Source organism: Suillus subalutaceus (genome assembly GCF_016647625.1).
Source record: "Suillus subalutaceus strain FC151 chromosome Unknown DFJ58scaffold_15, whole genome shotgun sequence".
Classification (NCBI taxonomy): Eukaryota; Fungi; Basidiomycota; class Agaricomycetes; order Boletales; family Suillaceae; genus Suillus; species Suillus subalutaceus.
The window spans coordinates 34891-54378 of record NW_024540264.1 but is presented as its reverse complement, the minus strand read 5'-3'; the positions used below and the strand labels follow the sequence as shown (position 1 = coordinate 54378).

Here is a 19488-nt window from a genome sequence, read left to right as displayed (position 1 = left end):
AGACCGACCGCGATTGGTACTATCGGACCACAATTATAGATCTACATATACATCGTAGAAATTGGCCTCCTAGCCAGTCAAGCCTACCCTCAAATTGTCTTCGGCCAATCATGAACTTCAGTGCTGGCTTTCTTCGATTATCTGCTCCCAGATTCAGCAGATCGCTTGCAACTGTAACCCACACACCCCGCTCGGCACCACAAAGACATGACTGGACGCGACAAGAAATTCAAAAGATCTACGACAGTCCTCTGTTAGACCTTGTCTTCCGCGCAAGCAGCATTCATCGTCAGAGTCATGACCCTAGCAAGATCCAGCTATGCACACTCATGAATATCAAGAGTGCGCTTTGTTCCCACTCTATCTCCTCTATGATCGTCTGAAACGTTGTACTATAGCTGGTGGATGCTCTGAGGACTGTAGGGAGCCTATCATGCCGAGTAATGATATTTTATCTGACACGGTTACTCAGGCTCGTACTGTTCTCAGTCGTCCAGATATTCCACTCCGACGAAGGCCTCACGTTTGCTTGATATCGAACCTGTCATCGAGGCAGCACGAAAAGCCAAAGAGAATGGAAGCACAAGGTTTTGCATGGGTGCAGCATGGAGAGACCTCGCAGGACGCAAGAGAGGGTTTGAAAGAATTCTTCAAATGGTCCGAGAGGTCCGGGGTATGGGGATGGAAGTCTGCACGACTCTTGGCATGCTCTCTCCAGAGCAAGCAAAACAATTGAAAGAGGCGTATGTATTTTCTATCTCTCAGGTTCAACTCATTTCATATTTATTTGGACTAGCGGCCTCACTGCGTACAATCATAATCTTGATACGTCGCGTGAATTTTACCCGCAGGTTTGACACATGTTATATTTTGGAGTTGTTGCCTGCATCTTTCTCAGGTCATCACGACGCGGTCGTACGACGAGCGCCTTGGCACTATTAGTGCAGTTCGAGATGCTGGAATAAGTGTCTGCTCTGGCGGTATATTGGGTCTCGGAGAGTCAGATGCGGATCGCGTCGGCTTGATTCAGGAAGTTGCCAAGTATGTTTGTGCTCGACCGCTCAACTGTCACTCATAACATTTTGATTTTTTCTACAAGTATGCCGGAACACCCTGAATCCTTCCCTGTAAATGCACTCGTACCCATACCAGGCACTCCACTCGAAGGAAATGAAGTGCGCTTCTTTCATTTATGTCTATGTTTCAGCTGACATATTTTAAAGCGGGTCGCTCACCATACTTTACTGCGGACGATCGCCACCGCGCGTGTTGTCCTCCCAGGAACAATAATCAGACTTGCAGCGGGGAGAAACACGCTCAGTGAATCTGAGCAGGCCATGTGTTTCATGGCTGGTGCTAACGCCGTATTCACGGGAGAACAAATGTTGACTACTCCATGTATGTATCTTTTCTCCACGTGCAAACAGCTAGCTGATGATTGACGAAGGTTCTCCGTGGGACGAGGTAAATTTACAGATTTGCATGTAGCTGAAAAGAACTAACCTTGCTGCAGGACAAGGCGATGATGGGTCGGTGGGGGCTAGAGGGAATGCAAAGCTTTGAGCAAGCAAGCGTCGCAAGAAAGGAAGGCACTGCGCTAGGACCGCAACCTACGAGAATAGTCTCAGAGTCGCAAGCAGAGTCGTCATAGAATCCCAGGTATATTTGCTATCCATTACAAGATGCAAGCAAGGGACATCATCTCGCTATGTTGGTAGGCCAGCGATTTGTGTATGTATGTGCATCTACATTTTTTGTAACCACGGCGTACGCCTGCGGACTCGCCGGCGATAATTCCCAAGTGCAACCGTTCGCGCGAATATTACTAACTTCAGGTACAACTGACTTCTGCTGGAAAAGCTGTTGCAATATAGCCCTCCTCGTTTTCCGGAGAGCGTGCTACATTTGCACTGTATTGCATTCCCTGTTACAGAAGTCAGAAACCGTCCTCAAGACCAGGGACCATACTTCACGTATGAACTTGAAGTCAAGGCAGACGGGCTTCATGGCCTGTTGATCATAGCATGCACCGCCTCCACGGAAGTCCGACTGAAAAATACAGTCAGTTTTCATCATCCAGTACACTTTCGGACAAACTCATCGATCCCGTTATCGATACTGCCAAGACTGACAACGTTCTAGAATCTATCTAGCAGGACTATGAGGAGACCGCGTGACTATTGAACATGCGGCATCATATACACGGATCTTGGTTTGTGGGTAGGTGTCAACCTTTGTCATGGTCCCTTGCCTCAGGCACATACTACTAGCGTGGGCCCTAGTTTGTATCTTTATACCAGTCTTGCCAGATTCTAAATCTGTTCTGAAATTCAAGTGGACCTCTACACTGGTAAGCACCTGAATCTACACTTTTTTGTCACAGTCCCGATCTCAATTGCTAAGCATCAGGGTAGATCAACGTCTGATAGAATCACATTCGAGCAGAAGATAAGCTCATTCCATTATCGCCGAACATTGTAGCCTGTTTGGCAGATGACATGTAGGGCGTGAAAGGTTAGTCTGTGCCCGTCACATGCATAGTTCACCCAATGGGTCTCCTGCTTGTAATTCGGAGTCTGTATTGTGATTGATTGTTCGCCTTGGACTGCCTTTGGGCGCTTTAATTAATACTTCGGCAAAAATCTAAGATGATCGCGTCGGATCCTGTCGGATCGCGATATCATCACGCAAGCTGCCTCTATTCATAGTATCATGATGACAGATTGCGATATGATTCCGCAAGTTAACTCTGTTCGCGGCATCATACAGAGTCCAGACGCTGGGATAGCAGAAATACGTTAGCTGTACTCAGTAAAGAACATGAATTTCTGAGCAGCACCTTGATAAAGACTTCCTACCTCATCAGCTGCGTTGCCCGACGAGTCAATGTATAAGTATCCTTCATGCAAGTGCCCACTTCAAGTTGCGGCGAAGCACTCGACAGAGACCGGAAATTGCCGGTCTCAGCGATATCGGTCTTGGTTGCAGATTTCTACAGTTTATTATTGGTTTATCAAATCTTCGACGTTCAACAGATACTATGCAAAGCGCACCAAAAAGAGCCCATGAAGAAATGAGGTTAGCCCCGATTACGCGTGTATTTCAGAGATTTTACGACTTGTTTAGTCTGCTGGTCCTCAATGATCACAACGCGTGGTATTACCCCTCACAAGGCTTAAGTTCAGATGACGACGACTTGGCGGTCAGCATAGTGGACGGCAACTGGGGAAACAAGATGAGAAAAGGCAGTAGATGGGTTCGCAAAGGAAAAATGGCTGCATGGGGTCCTGGTATGGACGACTGGGAGGTGAGCTAAGTTATTTACTCTAGACACTTTTAACCTTCAACCAGGCTGAGGATCGCGCCCGTAAACGCATTAAATGTCTGTTACCCGAAAGAAGATCACCCTCCCCGCCTTGCCTTCCCCATATGCGGTCGCCTTCACCACCACTTCTCGCTCCTTATCCACCACCTATCGGTCAGCATTTCAGTTTCGCCTCATTCGTCATGGATAAATCTGTGACGCATTCGTTTCGGTCAAGTTTGTTGGACGAACTGGAATACGCCACCAACAGTCTTATTGAAGGAGAAGCGGTCATGAGACGTGCTCTGGGGAGGCTCTGGCAGGTCATCAGCGAAGACCCAGACAAACGACTGGACGAGGAGCGTGTGATCCCGAAACAGGAAGAACAGGAAGACATTGAAGACGAAGAAGACGAACAGGAACGTAGAATGGCCCGCGCTCCAGATCTTACCCCAACAGCTCACAAGCTTTTCCTGGTTTCGTATGCTGACAATGGTCCACCTGTGATTGATCCGTCACAATTTGCTTCCCCGGAGATGCAGCAGGACAGTCTAGAAAAGTCTCTAGCAACTTTGCGGGAGCTACAAGACGATGGGAGGGAGTATGTCGAGCGTCTTCAGGAGATCAGGGAAAATCTTGGGGATACTCGAGCACAGCGGAATATCATTTGGGAGATGGTGCGGGAAAAAGCTGTCAAGGAATTGCAGGATACAGCCTTTAGCGTCGCTATGGACTAATGCTGCACGATGCAACGACGAGCGGTCACATTAAACATATTGTACATTTTAGTACCAGGGACGTGTCCTCATCAGTAATGACACCCATCTATTACCGCTACCATATGTCGCACGTAAAACCAGTCACTGGCAAATGTGGCGTCAGAGGGTGTGGTAATAGACCATTGGGAGGGATCAAACCCTGACTAAAGCTTACTTTTCCATTCTCTGAACGGGCAACTATTTCTCTTGCAGTTTACTTCCAGTGGCATTATTAACAGAACACCATGACTATCATTCCGGACGTCTCCCGCCTGACCTTGGATGATCCAGGTCCTGAGATGCGCCAGACACAAATTCCAGACGACATCAACCAAGCGAGCGACCGGTATATGCAGAAGCTCAAGCTTTATGCGAAATCCATCCCATATGCAATTGAATCAAATGCACGGATGCAGGACATGTTGGATTTTATCCTAAGGCGTATAACGCAATGCGTAGAGGCAAAGGACTTCGAACCGGGTCTTGTCCAGTGGGACAGCATGATCACTTAGTGAGCGCCAGTAATTCACACAGGAATGCAAAATTTCTTACGGGCATTGCAGTTGGAATATGCTCAAGTACCCATTTCCAAAGGAGAAGCGTATTCGCCTTGCGAAGCTATATTTTCATATTGCAACGACCCCTGGTATGCCCACGCAAGTCATGGCCGTCTGCGCGGATGGGTTGTCAAATTTAACCCGTTCGAAAAAGAAACTGAGCATTGACGACATGAGACTTCCGTGGAAGCCTATCTATAATATCCTTCGGGAAGACTTGTTTTTAACTCGACGTCAGTTCGAGTACAGGCAGGTCACGCTTACTCTTCGATAATGGCACCATCTAACGGTCAATGTAGCCAACTCGCGTGGTGTATGGGCTACATTGCTGATATATCGAGGAGGTTCTTCCATCCCGCGGCCATTGAAGAGATGCTGAGCACTTTCCTGCCAGGGTTTAATGGGACCGACCTAGACGTGAGTTCTTTCCAGCAAAAACAGCTACACGTTCCTTAGATTGCCTGCAGAGCGTTCTTTCGTCACAGTACTATCTTCTAACCTTCTTACCATTGACACATCCTCAATCGTATCTCCCTATGTTATGTCGTTTGTGGGAGTCTATCAACTCCTACATGTACGATGACAGGATGTTGCAATTCCTGTCACGCCTCGCAGAGATGCACGTGGACCCAACCATCAGCGATCCTGCTCGCATTTATGATATTCTCGATGATGAAAAGTCTGAGGATGAGGGCAGACCGAAGTGGAAACAAGATGATTACCATGCAGGACAGACGTGGTCTGGCCTCTATAAGGAAGTCGGAATATTCGCTGAGCACGAGTGGCATTTTATTATGTGTAAATGCCTTGCCTCGATGGGTGGGCAGCCATTGATAATTTACGTCTTCAATCAAGGCTGACTGACTATCGGTGCCTTTTGTAGCAATTCCATTGAAGGATGCTGGGTCACTCACCACGGGACCTATGGCCGACTCTTCTTCAAGTTTTGAAATTGGAAGGCTGCCCAAAGCAAACTGGCGTATCCGTAAGCAGGTTCCCCTCGCAAAAACAGCTTCGCTGATATCTCATTTAGCATCTCTCGCTAAACTTATCGTGTACTCTATGGCCCCTGATGGTGCTCCTGCACCTCCTTCTACTGCGTCTACGCCATGGTATACACCAATGACTTCAGGCGTTAGCACGCCTCAAGTTAGCGGTTCTGTAGGCGAATATATTACAGTGCCACTCCGCAACTGGGAGCCACCGAAGTTATATTTAGGTGGTTCTAAAGCTCTGGATTCACTTGCACGTCTCATTGCATCTACGGAACATTTCTTCCACCCCACCAACTCTGGAAGTTGGACATCCGATGTTCGTCGTTCATTCGCATCGGGCTTGAATTTTCGCTGAGTTATTGGTTGACACTGTAATTGCTAACCATGTCATATAGCTCACTGCCTTCGTCAAGTACATCGTGTACGAGTTTAACAAACGTGAGCTTCCTTTCAGGTTTAAGTGCTCATGAGCGCAATGTTAACATATAAGTTGCAAGGCTGGCACGAAGAACAACTATCCGACTGCAAAATACCTTTGGTACGCAATCTGTATCTCTTTAATCAGTGAAGAAATTTAGGTTCTTCATCAGACTCGACGGCTCACCCGAGAGATGAAAAGAGAACTGGTGAAGTGCCTCCGGACAGTTGTGTTGCTTGCCATCTTCTCCCAGGATAGTTCCACTGTTTCAAATGTCCAGAGCGCTCTGAAGTCCATGTCATGCATGGAGCCTGACCTGGTATTCCAGCCAATTCTGGAACGAGCTATCCCTTCGCTAGAGGCTCTCGTTGAGGTACCGATGCTCCTGTCGTCGACTGTTCCTTCCTCACAGTTCCTTAGACCCAGCGTACTTTGTCCGTGATCAAGGCACTGAGCTCTATTGTTCCTGCAATCGTTTCTCGAGAAATTTATTATCCAGGTGCTAAACATTTGATCACCATTCTGCATTTGCTTGTACCTGGTATCGACCTCGTAAGTAGCTAGTCTCATTTGAATGCCACCCTCTCACTCTCGTCAAATACAGAATGACCCAACTAAAACGGTATTTAAACCCTCCAAGTGCTTCCCCTATCTAATGCCTTATTTATAAGCTTTGTACGACGGCATTTCTGTCGGAAGTGTCACAGTATATCATGTTTGGGGATGTGACATCATCCTCCGAGGGTTCAGAGGCTTCTGACGTGGACATTTCCCCTGGTCAAATCACTCTAGATGATGGCTTGGAGGACACTATGGAACTGAAGTTGTCTAACGAAGCTGAGGATGCGCTTCTCAGAGACAGCACTGGTAGTTTTGCGAGCTGGGTAGCCAGCTTCATACGTCGTGTTATCCAGCTACTTGAGAATCTCCCGGAAGAAGGACCGAATGGATCAGCCGGAGGGACTACAGAAGGTATCTTAATTTTACATGAATGTTTCTATTAACTGACCAGTTTCTCTTCAGTACAAGTGGTGGACGCTGTGACTGGTGCATGCAGTCAAATCTGTGTTCATTTATCTGATCCACTTTTCGACCTCGTGCTCAACATGATTTTCGATTACGCAAGCACAAATGTTCGTTCTAATGCTGTCCGTGCGATACACCAGTTAGTCGAATGCATTGCGAATGCCCACCCCCAAAAGACTCTGGCCAAGTTCTTGCCCTTCTGTGCCGCAAACATCCGCACAGAAATAGAACATGGTGCTAGCTCAGTGAGGACGACATCTCCATCATTGCCGCTTCCGTCGGATGCGACTCTGCACTGGAGTAGGATTTCATCACAACTGTGGCAGTGTTGAGCGTTAATATCCTTGTTACATTATAGATCTCGCTATTCTCCGAGGTTGTGTCTATAAGTGTGTTCTCTCCCCAAGTACCTTGCATGCGCTAACAAACACCTGAACAGTGATGGTTCAGCAGTTAGTGATCCTAGACTAGTCACTCGGGCGTGAGTTGATGTCATTCTAGCTTCTCGAGTACAAGGGCGAACTCTTGTCGTTATTAACTCTGCTACGCGACAAAACTTTCTCGAAACAGGGGTACACTTGGAGCGGAAAGTTACTCTCCAGCGCATTAATTACACTCACTCATACTTACCCGATCGAAAACAAGTTCGTCAACCCCGAACAGTGGAACGATGAAGGTTCGCAGTTTGTGCTTTAAGATGCGTTGACTGAGTACCTGCAGAATTTCAACGAAACCATCACTTATACTGGGGCAAGTTATTTGAGCCCGATGAGGTCAAGGTGCGTAACATTTGGCAATTGGAAGAGTCTCAAATGCTCAGCACTGTAGATCACATGGCATATCCCAAGTGCCGAAGAAATTGACTTTTCGCTTCACCTATTCCGTGAGTTGGTCGAACCTGCGATGACTCGCCTTGACTTGTTGCTTGAAACCTGTAAGTTTATGCAGTATCTTCTGACTTTATACTGAAAAGCACCAAAGCGTCCCGAGACGCCGTTTGGAGGAACGACTTTTGTCGGTGCGTTTGCAGAGACTGATCAATCAACGGTAGATTGATACCTTCGAGTAGTTATCTCAGTTTTGTCCGAGAAGCCTTCAGCGGAATTCCAACGCTCTTTAAGGAGTTTATATCACCAGACGTGTTGCAATCCATGCTTGCCTCAAGTGACATTATGTACGTCATGTTGGCACCCGTGGCATGTGGTGTTTGTCTAACCTGTCTGCAGTAATGAAATTCCTGAAATGATTGCATCAATCGAGCCTCTGGCTTCTGGGTTTTGCCTCACAGACCCGCAAGACGCACGGTATAAGTACATTACTAAACTCCGGCGTCGATTTGGGGAGTTTTTGCACGCAGCATCCTTGTCTTTGCAAAGACAGGGCGAGGAGAACACAGTTGATGCTGTACAGATGCTTGTACGTACTCTTATGGTATCTCATGACTTATTTTTCACACTTCTAAAGATCGGTTCAATCCGCACCTATTTGCTCGAGTATGGCGACAGCAAGGACAGGTCTGTAGTGTGACTTTGCTTGTATGGACGTTGCTGAGCATTCCACACAGCTACTATGTAAACTGCGAACAATACAACTCAGAGATCGGTGTAGCTCGTCAATATGCAGGACAGAAGGTTTGGCCGCGCGCAGTGTTTGTCCGAAGAGCTCGGTAAACCACTATCCACATTTCTTTCTGTTTCGATTTTCCTAATTTTACATGTGCTAGATTTTATCATTCCTCTCGACTATTCTGGAACTCCATCGAGCGAGCTAGAGGTCCGCTTGAGAACTCCTTGCTGGACGATGTCGTTGAATGGTCGATGTGGCATTATCCTTCAGGTAATTAATCATTCTTGGTTTCATGTTTCATGAATACTTCTGATAATCCCACGTACTTACAGTGCGGCAGTGAGTGACTCCAGTCCATTTCCCTTGATAAAGATTCAACCTTTCGTTTAAGATCAAGCCAGTCTCTTCTAGAATCCCTGACTTCAGTAGGTGTCTATATATATTACGGGTGCCACGGGCGTATAATCGTCACATATGTAGGTGTACGATGGTCTTCGTCTTCGAGCTCTTCCGGCATTGTATACAGCCCTACAGCCTGGTACTGATGACGATCGCATGAAAGGAGCGCTGTGGACGTTGAACATATCGTCGTTTGGTGAGCCGTGCTTCTTGACAGCGGTAGATTTCATCTAATCGTCTCCTCTCAGGGCGATTTGCGATCTCGGGTGAGCAATATGGATGTCTTTTTTTGAAGTAGCTAGACCCATTCTTCTTCAGAACCGACGTTAGTGCCAGAAATCGTCCAGCAGCTCCTTGGATGCCATCATAATGAGAAGGTACTTTTCCCCTTGAACTTCTTCAAACTGGGTGACAGCTTTCTTTCAGCCTTCTATCCAAAATTGTGTATCTACAGTAACAGATACATGTAAGCACCACTTTCTCCTCTTGTTCTCTTTTCTAAGCTACTTTGAGGCCTGGCCAACTTCTCGGAGCCTTGCTATCTTATCTATGACGTCGAGAATACCGCCCTTGATGAAGCCTTACTTGCTCTGAAGAGCCGCTTGTCATTTAACAAATCAGAGGATTCCATCACTCTCCAGGCCCGTGAGAAGCGCATCGAGCGTGTGCGTTTAATGAACGAAGAATATAATCGAACGGTAGGCAACATACTATCCTTATCGATATGTCTCACCACTGAGGCTTGAACAGACTCAAGCAGTTCTCGAAATTGCCGATGACGCCACAACACATTGGCGCTATGCGATAGTGGCAGTTAGGGTCCTCCGCACTCTGCTGCGCCGAGATACTCCAACTTCGCCTAGTCACCTTCGTCTTTTCTTGGAGAAAGTATGCGATAGCGATCCTACCATGGTGCGTTCCTGTGGTTTACTAGGTCCATGTAAGGACGTTGACATTTTTGTGAATATTAGCGCTACGTGAGATCATGACTGACATCGAATTAATCACGAACTAACTTGTCTACGTATCAGTATGCGCACAGAGGTATCATGAAAGCACTCAGATACATCAAGCTTCGATCGTACTGTCAAAGTCCAGCGGCTTTGGCTCTATTCTCACAAATCAATCCACTACGCTGCCATATTCCCATTGAAGGGTCATATTCATCGACCGCTGAGATCCTCATCAATTTCAGGTCACGGGTCCCTATTAGATCTTCGGAAACTCTTGATCTCAACAGGTGGGTCCTTCTAGAGTCACGCTATGAAGTACTCACACCCATCGAAGTATATATTGTGATACACTACATCAAGGCTGGCTCGCCTGGAGCGGTACACTGGCAGCATACAAACCACCTCATGGGTTGAAAAGCACCTTCAAATGGGAGCCATCAAACGCAGAGGCTTTGTCTTGCCTACGTGAAATAGCAGTCGATGCAGACTTCTGGAAGAAACTTTCCGGGCACTTCGCCGAAGAGAATCACGAGAGCACTGTGGTACAAGATCACATATCATGTGTCAAATCAATATGTAAGTCGAATCTTGATTCGCAATTAGCCTGTGTAATTTCGAGATAGTCCAAGTATTGGGTGACGAACCCTGGGACCTGTTGAAGCCCAAACTAGAGACGTTACTAGCCGACCAGGATAAGAACAAGCAAAGGGCCGCGGCAGAACTTTTGGCTGGTGTTCTAAACGGTGAGCAACTTACTGATGTAAAATTTTGTATGCTGACTGTTGCAGGTTCTAAACATTGGCCACAAGAGACCCAAGATCGAATCTGGCAATGGTTCACACCCTACATTAAGAAGACGTTAGGTCAGAGCATGAAGACAGAGACTGTACCCATCTGGACTTCGTTTGTCGAGGTGTGTGACCAAGAGCTTATAGCTTTGCGCATCTATCTAAACGACTTTCAGTACATGTTCCATCACAAAGACCCGCGGCGACTCCAACCACTCGTTGAGCACATCGTTGAACAGTTCAAGATCATGGACTACAATGGACCATCATCCCTGGAATCTATCAAAGTTCTGGCATTATTTCGGGCATTTTACACTGAATTAGGATGGAAATTCACATCTTGGTCGGACAGCACTATGGAACGATTTTGGCGCGAGGCACACAGTGAACACGATGATGTCAGTTCTGATTTGTGATTCAGTGACGATACTGATGGATATTGATAGGTAAGATCCCATGTTGCTGATATGATGGCATTCTGCAATGGTATCAAGGTTGGCGATTTCTACATCCCACTATGCATATATATAGGTTGCTGACTTTGAAGGATAGTGGCAACCCAAACCCACGTCTCTCGATGTCGAAGCTTTCGTACGGGAATGTCGAGAAGTGACTGATGATGCAGACATCATGGGCATATGTGGTACCTATCACACAAGCAGAGTCCTCGAACTCGTGGACAACTTCAAAGTGTGGAGAGAACAGCGGCTACCAGGCGTGAGAGCCCATCAGTCAACATATGACAGGTAACGGATGTTATTCATTTTTTCAAAGTGACTGCTGAATACCCGCAGAGTTGGGATCGTCGTTTGCCGATGGTTGTTCCTGTCAGTCCACAATACTGATGCCATATCTGCATTCGACTATATTTTGCCTCTTATGGTGCGTGGTCTATTACCAGCTGCCGAGGAAGTCATGATATATGGTTCTTTCAGCCTGAACTGTTCCGTTTCACTGAAGGTACGGTTGTTGATGATGAATGTCAGTCGATGTTGAAAACCTCCCTTTAGTGCATGATAACGAGGAGCTAGTAAGGCACGCTAACGCACTTCTTGTTCGCATGTGCGGAGTCACTCCTCCGCGATCGATGATCGGCCCCTTATTGAATGCCATATTCTCCGCCATCCAGACTTCACCAGTAAGACATTTACCAGCGTCCATAACTGTGCCAGACTCACTCTTGTAGTCATGGAAGGTTCGCTTAAAGGCCCTACCAATTCTACAGGGTGAGTCACTGCTACTTTGGTCTAGTGCTTGACGACATCACATTACCTAGTTCTGTACTTCCGACAACTTCCTCTGATTAGTGAAAGCGAAGTCAATGAAATTCTAGACGTAAGTAGTTCTATTGATTTATGTCGCATCTGCACTAATTAATTGTAGGTATTGTGTCATTGTTTGGACGACGAGGTCGTGGAGGTGCGGGAGATGGTTGGGACGTGAGTCTTTGAATCTGTCTTCAAAACACGCGTAACTCTCGTTCAGCACCTTGTCGGGAATACTTCGACTGTCTCCGAGGCGCAGCGTTGTGACTTTGAAGGTTGGTCAGCAGTTACATCGTCTTTTGATTTCATTCACCCTTTGGTCTAGGACCGATTCGTCAAATTGGCGGGAAAGATTCAGCTCCCTGATCGCATATCGCCGGTTTATAATGCTGCCGTCCGTCAGCGGCACGCCGCTATCATTGGCATATGTGCCCTTATTGACAGTTTCCCGTACACCATCGAGAAATGGATGCCAGGGCTCTTGACGACAGTTATGCTGGAACATACATATGATCCTGTGAGCAAATCTTCATTTGCTTGACTATATATTCTGATCTTCTGCGCTGCAGATTCCGATTTCGACAACTATCCACAGGTGTGCGAGCAATTTTAGAAAAACGCATCAAGACACTTGGCACGAAGACTCCCGGCGCTTTACTGATGATCAGCTAGCAGCTCTGTCGACATTGCTGACCGGATCATCGTATTGTAAGTGCAGATTATAGTTGGTCCATTCCCGCTAATCATGATGCATTGTCAGACGCTTAATCTTTGAAATTCGAAATCTATTTTGCAGATCATGACAGCAAATCTCATCGATGTTGAATATTTACTCATTGAATCGTATAGAAGTAGGCTAGAGAAAGCAATTCCAATACTTCATAAACAAATCAGTTCAGTCGTCCGTGATGTGACTACAGTCCGAGGACCTGCTATATACGTGAAATATATCCGGTACTTCAGGATGGAAATTGATGTCGTTTGTCATACGTGTAAATGGGGTATATGACCACTGGAACTGGAGGTAAAGGAGGTATTAGAAGAGCTTGGGGTTGCAAGGCCATCTTCAATGTCAGGGATGGCTAGACTCGAAGCGGTATATTCGTCGCCATTGGCTGCACCAGTCCGCGCGCCCGCCTCGGGAACCGCGTCTATCGGGGCATTTATCCGATTATCGTAACCAGATTTCACGCGATTGTTAGAGACCGACTCCCTGACGATGCAAATAATCAGTTTGAAAGAGGCACACTACGTAAAAAGAAATCCAACCGAATCTCAGCAATCAAATCATCAATAGCATACCAAGCGAGAGGACCGTATCCAACACCTCTCCACCACCCTAGCAGATCGGCAGGGGCCAGATAGGCGTGTGCATGAAGATGGTCCGTAATAGGAATTTTGTTATCCTTGAAAGGTGGTGTAATGAAGCCGATCCGAAACTGGGATTCGGTATGTTGTAGAGGTGCCGAGGGTGCGGAGCTATTACCAGATGATAAAACGGAGAGCCGCGGTGATGACGAGCTCAAAAGCCTCCTGCCAAGGTTCCTAACATTGACAAGAAGGGGCAAGTCACTGGAAGACTGCCAAAAGCCAGATAAGATTCTTCGCCGCGGGGAGGCCTGAAGTTTTACGTACCAGGGTGTATATCGATGGAACATGAAGACTGTGACATTGGATCAGGGGAAAGTGCTTGAGGAATCTGATATGGTAGATAGAAGACTGACTTGAATGCTATGATTATATGACCACTAGAAGACACTGGATGAACTTTCTCCCGGTATGCAGTAAAATTTTCGTCTCTCCAGAGTATTTCTGGCTCTGCTGGCGCGTCTGGACAATTGGGTGAACGGGATTGGCCGGGGGGATGAACCGCTGCAGTGGCCACGATCCCACACATAGGACACCCAGGCTTTGGTGCAAAAGCCATGATCAAGTACGGAGGAGACGGGTGGGCTGAGTAATGAACGTTCAAAGTTCGAACAAAGGCTCTTAACCGAATTACCCATGCGGCACCGGGCATGGTCAGTCCCAATTGCACGTGACATTTTACAGTACGAGTACTAAACTTGATGTTCAAGGTCGACCGTCCTCCCCACCTTATCGGCACGCTTTCCAAATGGGAACCCATCGAGAAAGTGTCGTTGAAGCATTTGATGAGTTCCGACAAGAAATAGACGAACATCATGACCGGAGAGAACGACTTATCAAGGTTCCAGGCTCTCGAAAGAATCAACTGTGTCACTGAACATTCTGACCCCTCCAATAGATCAGCAGGGATGCGACAAACCTTTCAAAGAAAGTTATATTCCTACTCCACCGAGCAATGACAGAAGAATCCAATAATGACTCTGATCCCTCTCTACGAGTAGTCCGTCGCGGTCGTGAAAAGCTTCGGGAAGTGCAAGCGTTATATGCACAAATAAGGCTCGAGGTACAGGCTGAGCGGTTCTGGCACTACCACAGAGCAGTATCGCCCGGCCTCCAAGAGTGGGCTCCAAAATGGCAAATTGGTTGGCATATATGTTGAACGCCTTTGACTTCAGGTATATTGAAGCACTGGGCTTTGCTCACTACCTCGAGCATGGCACTCTGGTGTCATATGAGGACGTCCAGCTTTCCCTTTCTGATGAGAATGGCGTACCTGTGCGTATGCTACACCTGAATGATACTCGGATGGCTGAATCTTGCATTTTACGGTATGACCCTAGTATTTTACTCTTCCGAAGGAAGATTACTTGCTAGGCTTGTCCGATGTCACTGGCGAACTCATGCGATTTGCAATAACTGGAATAGCTCAGAAGGGCGGTCGCACCAGAGCCAGAGAAGTATGTGCATTCGTCCGGCAATGCAAGGCAGGCAAGTCAGTCAGTTTGACAATAACGTGCAAAGGTGTGATCATGGATAAGTAGATTTCGAGCGCTTTACTCCTTATGTGAGGGAGTTGTCCAAGAAACAGGCTGTAACTTCACAATCTCTGGAAAAGATCGAGGACGGTAGCGTTTCATCTATCACCTGGCACTCATGAACAAGTACTGAAAGCTATCCTAGCGGTGTATGCTATCGTGGTTCGAGGATCTGAGTACGACATCCCACCTGATATGTTAGACGACCTCATTGCGCAGTCAATCTCGACCTTCAGTTCTACTACCAGTGCGAAATCGAGACTTGTTCAAAGAGACGTTCGGAGCGGAGATGATTACGACGATGAGATTTGATACCCAGGAGAATTACTTAGTTTGACTGTTCCAATATTAATATGAGCTTGGGCGGTCCATAAGTTTATATCGGTTTTGGTATGCCAACCACACTAAGTTCGCCCATAAATACGTACTTCACACAAAGTTGAAACTCAAGTGTCAAACACCACTATTAGTAATACTGGTATCGACTCAGGCACCGATGCTGACCGGGAGCTCCGGGTCAACATGACGACATTCCGATGGTCTATGACGTTCCTTAGGTTGGATAGTAGCCATGAAGATAAAATGCTATGTGCAATAGCCTGGAGTCTTCGCATTGCATTGTGAATTATGGCAAGATCTCATGACCAGGCCGCGGCCAGCGGCTCAGGTATCAATTATTTCAGGATACTCCCAGATCTAAAACAAATAATCCAGTCAGAAATGTGAAATCTCGGGTAAGCACCCTTATTCCACAAGAGCACCAAGTACCACGACGTTCAACAAGGACATAACTACATTGTTTCCGCGATCAACAATGTCAGATATATGTGCGAAATGATCTTACCTAATAATATACACATTACATAGATAGCAAGATACCACCAATGGTCTGTGCGTGATTGGTTTGTGATGGACTCGGAATGCTTGGTAACCGGTCAGAAGCAAGATGGCTTCATAGATGAATCCCGACCGCGGACCGTGCAATGAGCATGCAATGTCTACACACGTTCGAACTTCGGAATCATTATGAGCGCTCAGCCACCTCATACACCGCCAGAATAACATAATCCCACACGTGAGGCGAAACGCTACTTGCTTGATAGCATCCCGTGGCTGATAGGGGGGTGGCGCGACAATGAGACCAACCGATCAGGGAATATACGCGGCGGACGAACCGATTGACAGAATGAACATTTCATTAATCGCAAGACTGTGGCACCAACAACGCCACTACTGGCTGTGCACGCCTGGACAATAGGCTACTCATGAAAATGGGAATTCAAGAGAACGTTAGAATATAGTGCAGCAAGCCCGATGAGACACGCCAGAACGCGCCACAATAGAACCCACAGTCGTATTAAAAGTACTAGACCTTGTATCATCATCAAAAGCAGTGCCAGGAATGGTTCGATATAAACTACTTTCCGCAGCGATTGTATCGAGCCCTGCAAAATGCAATAAACGTCATGGCAGTGCCAGTGAGTAAATTACCTGAGAACAGTAAAGGCTAGCCTCACATGATTGCCGCTTGATATAACGGTATACGCTGAGTACTGAGGGTTCAGCTCCACTAAACCAAGCGCTCTCAGTCTGGGTGTACTTGCAGGGGATGAGTCTACATATGGACTGATAGTATATGTCGTTTGGGACGTCGGTGGAATGGGAGATAACGAGCCATCACGAACAAGCATCGCACATATGCCATCTCCACGATCTTCCCCGAGTCAATGAGACCTATGTAGTAGTACATCGAAATCAGCTGAAAAGGCATTTAATGAATCTGAATCTGAATTATCACCTCGGCTTCGAATTGATACAATAATTGAATGCCTTGTGGGCGAAACGAAATGACTACTATGCATATAGTATACGCCTGATGAACACGCCCGATGAACACCCACCAGCAGCGCAGCTCCAGCAACTGAACCTAAGTTAGCCACATGATATCGATGGTGAATGCTGAGTCACCCACCTATGTGACATGTTGGCAGCATGAATCTTATCCAGAGCCTCGAAGTGGTTTTTGGCTTGAAACTCACCTTCACTGTTGCGATTATTTGAGCATCAGACATCGGCACTAACCTGATGATAATTGAATGTACAGAGAAAACGGCTTTGTGCGCAGCTAGCGCGGTTATTATCCTCCCAGCCCACGATAATTGTGATCACCATTAAGTTGACAGCCTGGAGCCTATCTCACTGGTACTGTGAATTCGGTTCCGGTCACTTGAAAGTCAATTACCCATATACTTACTTGATTAGCAAGCCGTTTTGAAAACCCGCTCCTTGGAACTGCTCGGAATTTGTCCAAATTCTAGGGGAAAGCCTCATGCGTGACACCACCCTGGGAGCTCTAAATACGGCGGCCTTTGTGAATTATGAGAGACTTAACACCGAGCTGCACTAAGCGTGCCATTCTGATGTGATCAATGTCAAATTACGTGTTGGGCATCGATGTGACGTGTAAGATAAGGCATTTGATCAAGGTACTTCACAATTTGTCTCGCACTTAAGCTGTGGCGTATAGCACGCACCGTGGTGCATGTACATCAAACAGCGAAACAAGTGTAGCAGGCTTGACTGATATATGGCGAATGGCTGGCGACGTGAACTACGACTACGATACTACAAGTAACAATTACGATAGGGGATATTGAATGGGAGAATATAGGCTATGGAACGAACGTTGGTTACCGTCTCAGTACTCTTCGGCGCGGTAAAATCTCCACAATCTCATCGTCTTCATAGGTTGGGTCTTCATCTTCGTCATCTTCGTCATCATAATACGATCCGAGAGGTTCATAAACCGGTGGCATGTAAGAAACGATAGCGCCTTGATAACGCCTTCTATGACGAGTATTTTCCTTTGCTTTTACCACTAGTGCATTCGCTTGGGAAATTCTCCTCCATTTGCTGCAACAAGAGTACGTCAATGAATGCGATTGACCGGACAGACTTAGGAGCTTACTCGTGACGCTTCCTCCACTCTGCTAACCTGTCTCCCTTCTCCTGCCATTCTGATCGTCCGCTGACGGCAATAACACGGATGTATTGCTGGACTACGGCGTCAAGGGAATAATTAGGAAGAAGTGGTTTGGTCGGAAACAACGCAGCACGGCATACTGCACATGCCGGAGACGCTTTCTGCAACAGGGCTCATAAAACCCGAACTTATCCCGAAATGGAATATCTTACATTCTGGGATATCCACGCTTGAGCGCATTCTCCGCAGCAGCTGTGCCCGCAAGGGTTGCATAGGTGTGCTGCGACCCTAAAGAACAACGAGAGCTTTATTAGTAGATAATGCAATGCAGGATGGAAACACTCACATGATATCAAAGCATCTGCATGTTTTTGGAACGTCATTTCGCAGGCGGTTAGACCAGGTATCAATACGCACATTGGACACATAATCTCGGTTTCGAATCCCTCGATTATGTTGTTTGTTGCGTCAAGGCTGTCTTCGGCACCTATCTTGCCTTTTTTACTGGTGGGCGATGTTTGTGGTGACGGCGGTCCGCGCTTGCGGTCATCTAGACCGGGAGTAGCTGTACATGCGCACGAGCTGAGTTGGCTCAGGTTGAACTGTCAAATTTGATACTTACAATATGAATGGTAGTGGGTTTCAGATATCATGTAGATGGTACAATGGATACATAAGAGCTTAAACTGCCGTCAGCTTTCAACGAAACGTACCAGCGCGAGCTGTTGAGTCAAGATCATCTCTCAACATGCAAAGACTAAAAAATATGCGGAACTCACTACCAATCAACGGCTGAGCAGTCAAAGGAGAAGCTGTATTCGTCGAATTGAACATAGGGGTCACACTAAGTATTAGTTGACGGTTGACTGACCCCCGAGTCGAGGTTGACCATGCGCGAACTGTGCTTCGAGAGCATCCAAAGCGGCGATGGTTGACTCATCTATCTCATCGTCGCAGTCATACTCGGAAGGCAGGGTTGACGTAGATGATTGCGATGGCGGCGTTGGTACGATCACGGCGGGAGGAAGACTCGGATGATCCAAAGGTCTGATCGAAGCTGCGACCGGAATTTCCTGAAGACCTGGGACGTTGCTCAAGTCCAGCTGTCCGATATCATCTGGAAATTCATCGTCGCTATCTGCAGGTTGTTGTGGCATTGGTAAAATCAAAGGACTCTGAATGCGCAAGCTTGACGACTTGTACTCGTGAACCGCACGTGATGATCACGTGAATTTGATCGCCTTGTTGACAACCATACATAGCCATTCCCTTTCCTGAGTCAATCAGGGCAGGCTAAGGGTGCCGCGCTGGCTGACAGAAGCAGCAAAGTTTTTTTTTTTTTTCGCAAGCGGATAAATCTGACCATGGGTTGATTCAATTTACAGATTTATATATAAATGTTAGTTTGCTCCCAGCTACTGTACATGTGGGGATGTGAACAACGTGTTTTTTTAGAGTCTAGACAAATTTATCCCCTTTGGCAAGGGACACAGACCTTCCGGTTGCCTCCTGGAGGCATAATCAGGGGTCCTGCAAGGTCCTGCGATATACGGAATTAGATTGATATAAATAG

At 46.8% G+C, this 19488-nt stretch overlaps 7 protein-coding genes across 7 annotated transcripts; 4 read left to right on the top strand and 3 right to left on the bottom strand.

Annotated features, from left to right (window-relative positions):
- Window positions 1-14: 14 nt before the first annotated feature.
- Window positions 15-2064, top strand: DFJ58DRAFT_767869 (biotin synthase). The gene is made up of 9 exons (XM_041388885.1): window positions 15-342; window positions 399-419; window positions 473-743; window positions 797-851; window positions 899-1041; window positions 1100-1175; window positions 1224-1398; window positions 1448-1464; window positions 1514-2064. Exons 1-9 carry the CDS (start codon window positions 111-113, stop codon window positions 1649-1651), a joined length of 1128 nt encoding a protein of 375 aa, XP_041248039.1. The 5' UTR covers window positions 15-110; the 3' UTR covers window positions 1652-2064.
- A 751-nt stretch (window positions 2065-2815) lies between these two features.
- On the top strand, window positions 2816-4169 carry DFJ58DRAFT_767865 (uncharacterized protein). Its single transcript, XM_041388884.1, has 3 exons — window positions 2816-3078; window positions 3127-3307; window positions 3352-4169. The coding sequence occupies exons 1-3, from the start codon at window positions 3041-3043 to the stop codon at window positions 4039-4041; spliced, it is 909 nt and encodes a 302-aa protein (XP_041248038.1). The 5' UTR covers window positions 2816-3040; the 3' UTR covers window positions 4042-4169.
- Window positions 4170-4316: 147 nt separating this feature from the next.
- DFJ58DRAFT_859984 (uncharacterized protein) lies at window positions 4317-13180 on the top strand. The gene is made up of 45 exons (XM_041394005.1): window positions 4317-4573; window positions 4626-4862; window positions 4919-5036; window positions 5087-5438; window positions 5503-5604; window positions 5653-5930; window positions 6010-6052; window positions 6112-6152; window positions 6205-6405; window positions 6453-6584; window positions 6637-6654; window positions 6704-7004; window positions 7056-7358; window positions 7417-7451; window positions 7560-7734; window positions 7779-7837; window positions 7887-7978; window positions 8110-8232; window positions 8285-8474; window positions 8523-8572; window positions 8623-8724; window positions 8782-8894; window positions 8969-8976; window positions 9105-9219; window positions 9342-9400; window positions 9450-9489; window positions 9537-9721; window positions 9774-9935; window positions 10055-10263; window positions 10311-10552; window positions 10600-10719; window positions 10765-10889; window positions 10941-11162; window positions 11211-11258; window positions 11317-11510; window positions 11559-11646; window positions 11700-11724; window positions 11775-11902; window positions 11951-11990; window positions 12041-12099; window positions 12148-12203; window positions 12250-12304; window positions 12355-12546; window positions 12599-12737; window positions 12790-13180. The coding sequence occupies exons 1-45, from the start codon at window positions 4362-4364 to the stop codon at window positions 12795-12797; spliced, it is 5796 nt and encodes a 1931-aa protein (XP_041248037.1). The 5' UTR covers window positions 4317-4361; the 3' UTR covers window positions 12798-13180.
- On the bottom strand, window positions 13014-14015 carry DFJ58DRAFT_742747 (uncharacterized protein; the record flags this gene model as incomplete). The annotated part of the gene is made up of 4 exons (XM_041387221.1): window positions 13754-14015; window positions 13665-13692; window positions 13299-13609; window positions 13014-13242 (listed from the first exon to the last, which is right to left on the bottom strand). The coding sequence occupies exons 1-4, from the start codon at window positions 13954-13956 to the stop codon at window positions 13014-13016; spliced, it is 771 nt and encodes a 256-aa protein (XP_041248036.1). The 5' UTR covers window positions 13957-14015.
- On the top strand, window positions 14016-15453 carry DFJ58DRAFT_767826 (Translin). Its single transcript, XM_041388883.1, has 7 exons — window positions 14016-14050; window positions 14108-14238; window positions 14296-14516; window positions 14573-14672; window positions 14738-14885; window positions 14939-15022; window positions 15078-15453. The coding sequence occupies exons 2-7, from the start codon at window positions 14146-14148 to the stop codon at window positions 15242-15244; spliced, it is 813 nt and encodes a 270-aa protein (XP_041248035.1). The 5' UTR covers window positions 14016-14050; window positions 14108-14145; the 3' UTR covers window positions 15245-15453.
- Window positions 15454-16515: 1062 nt separating this feature from the next.
- DFJ58DRAFT_767822 (uncharacterized protein) lies at window positions 16516-17139 on the bottom strand. The gene is made up of 3 exons (XM_041388882.1): window positions 17015-17139; window positions 16905-16966; window positions 16516-16853 (listed from the first exon to the last, which is right to left on the bottom strand). Exons 2-3 carry the CDS (start codon window positions 16924-16926, stop codon window positions 16657-16659), a joined length of 219 nt encoding a protein of 72 aa, XP_041248034.1. The 5' UTR covers window positions 16927-16966; window positions 17015-17139; the 3' UTR covers window positions 16516-16656.
- A 275-nt stretch (window positions 17140-17414) lies between these two features.
- On the bottom strand, window positions 17415-19250 carry DFJ58DRAFT_767819 (uncharacterized protein). Its single transcript, XM_041388881.1, has 8 exons — window positions 18787-19250; window positions 18695-18727; window positions 18629-18637; window positions 18333-18465; window positions 18262-18276; window positions 18128-18203; window positions 17901-18076; window positions 17415-17845 (listed from the first exon to the last, which is right to left on the bottom strand). Exons 1-8 carry the CDS (start codon window positions 19070-19072, stop codon window positions 17623-17625), a joined length of 951 nt encoding a protein of 316 aa, XP_041248033.1. The 5' UTR covers window positions 19073-19250; the 3' UTR covers window positions 17415-17622.
- Window positions 19251-19488: the final 238 nt, after the last annotated feature.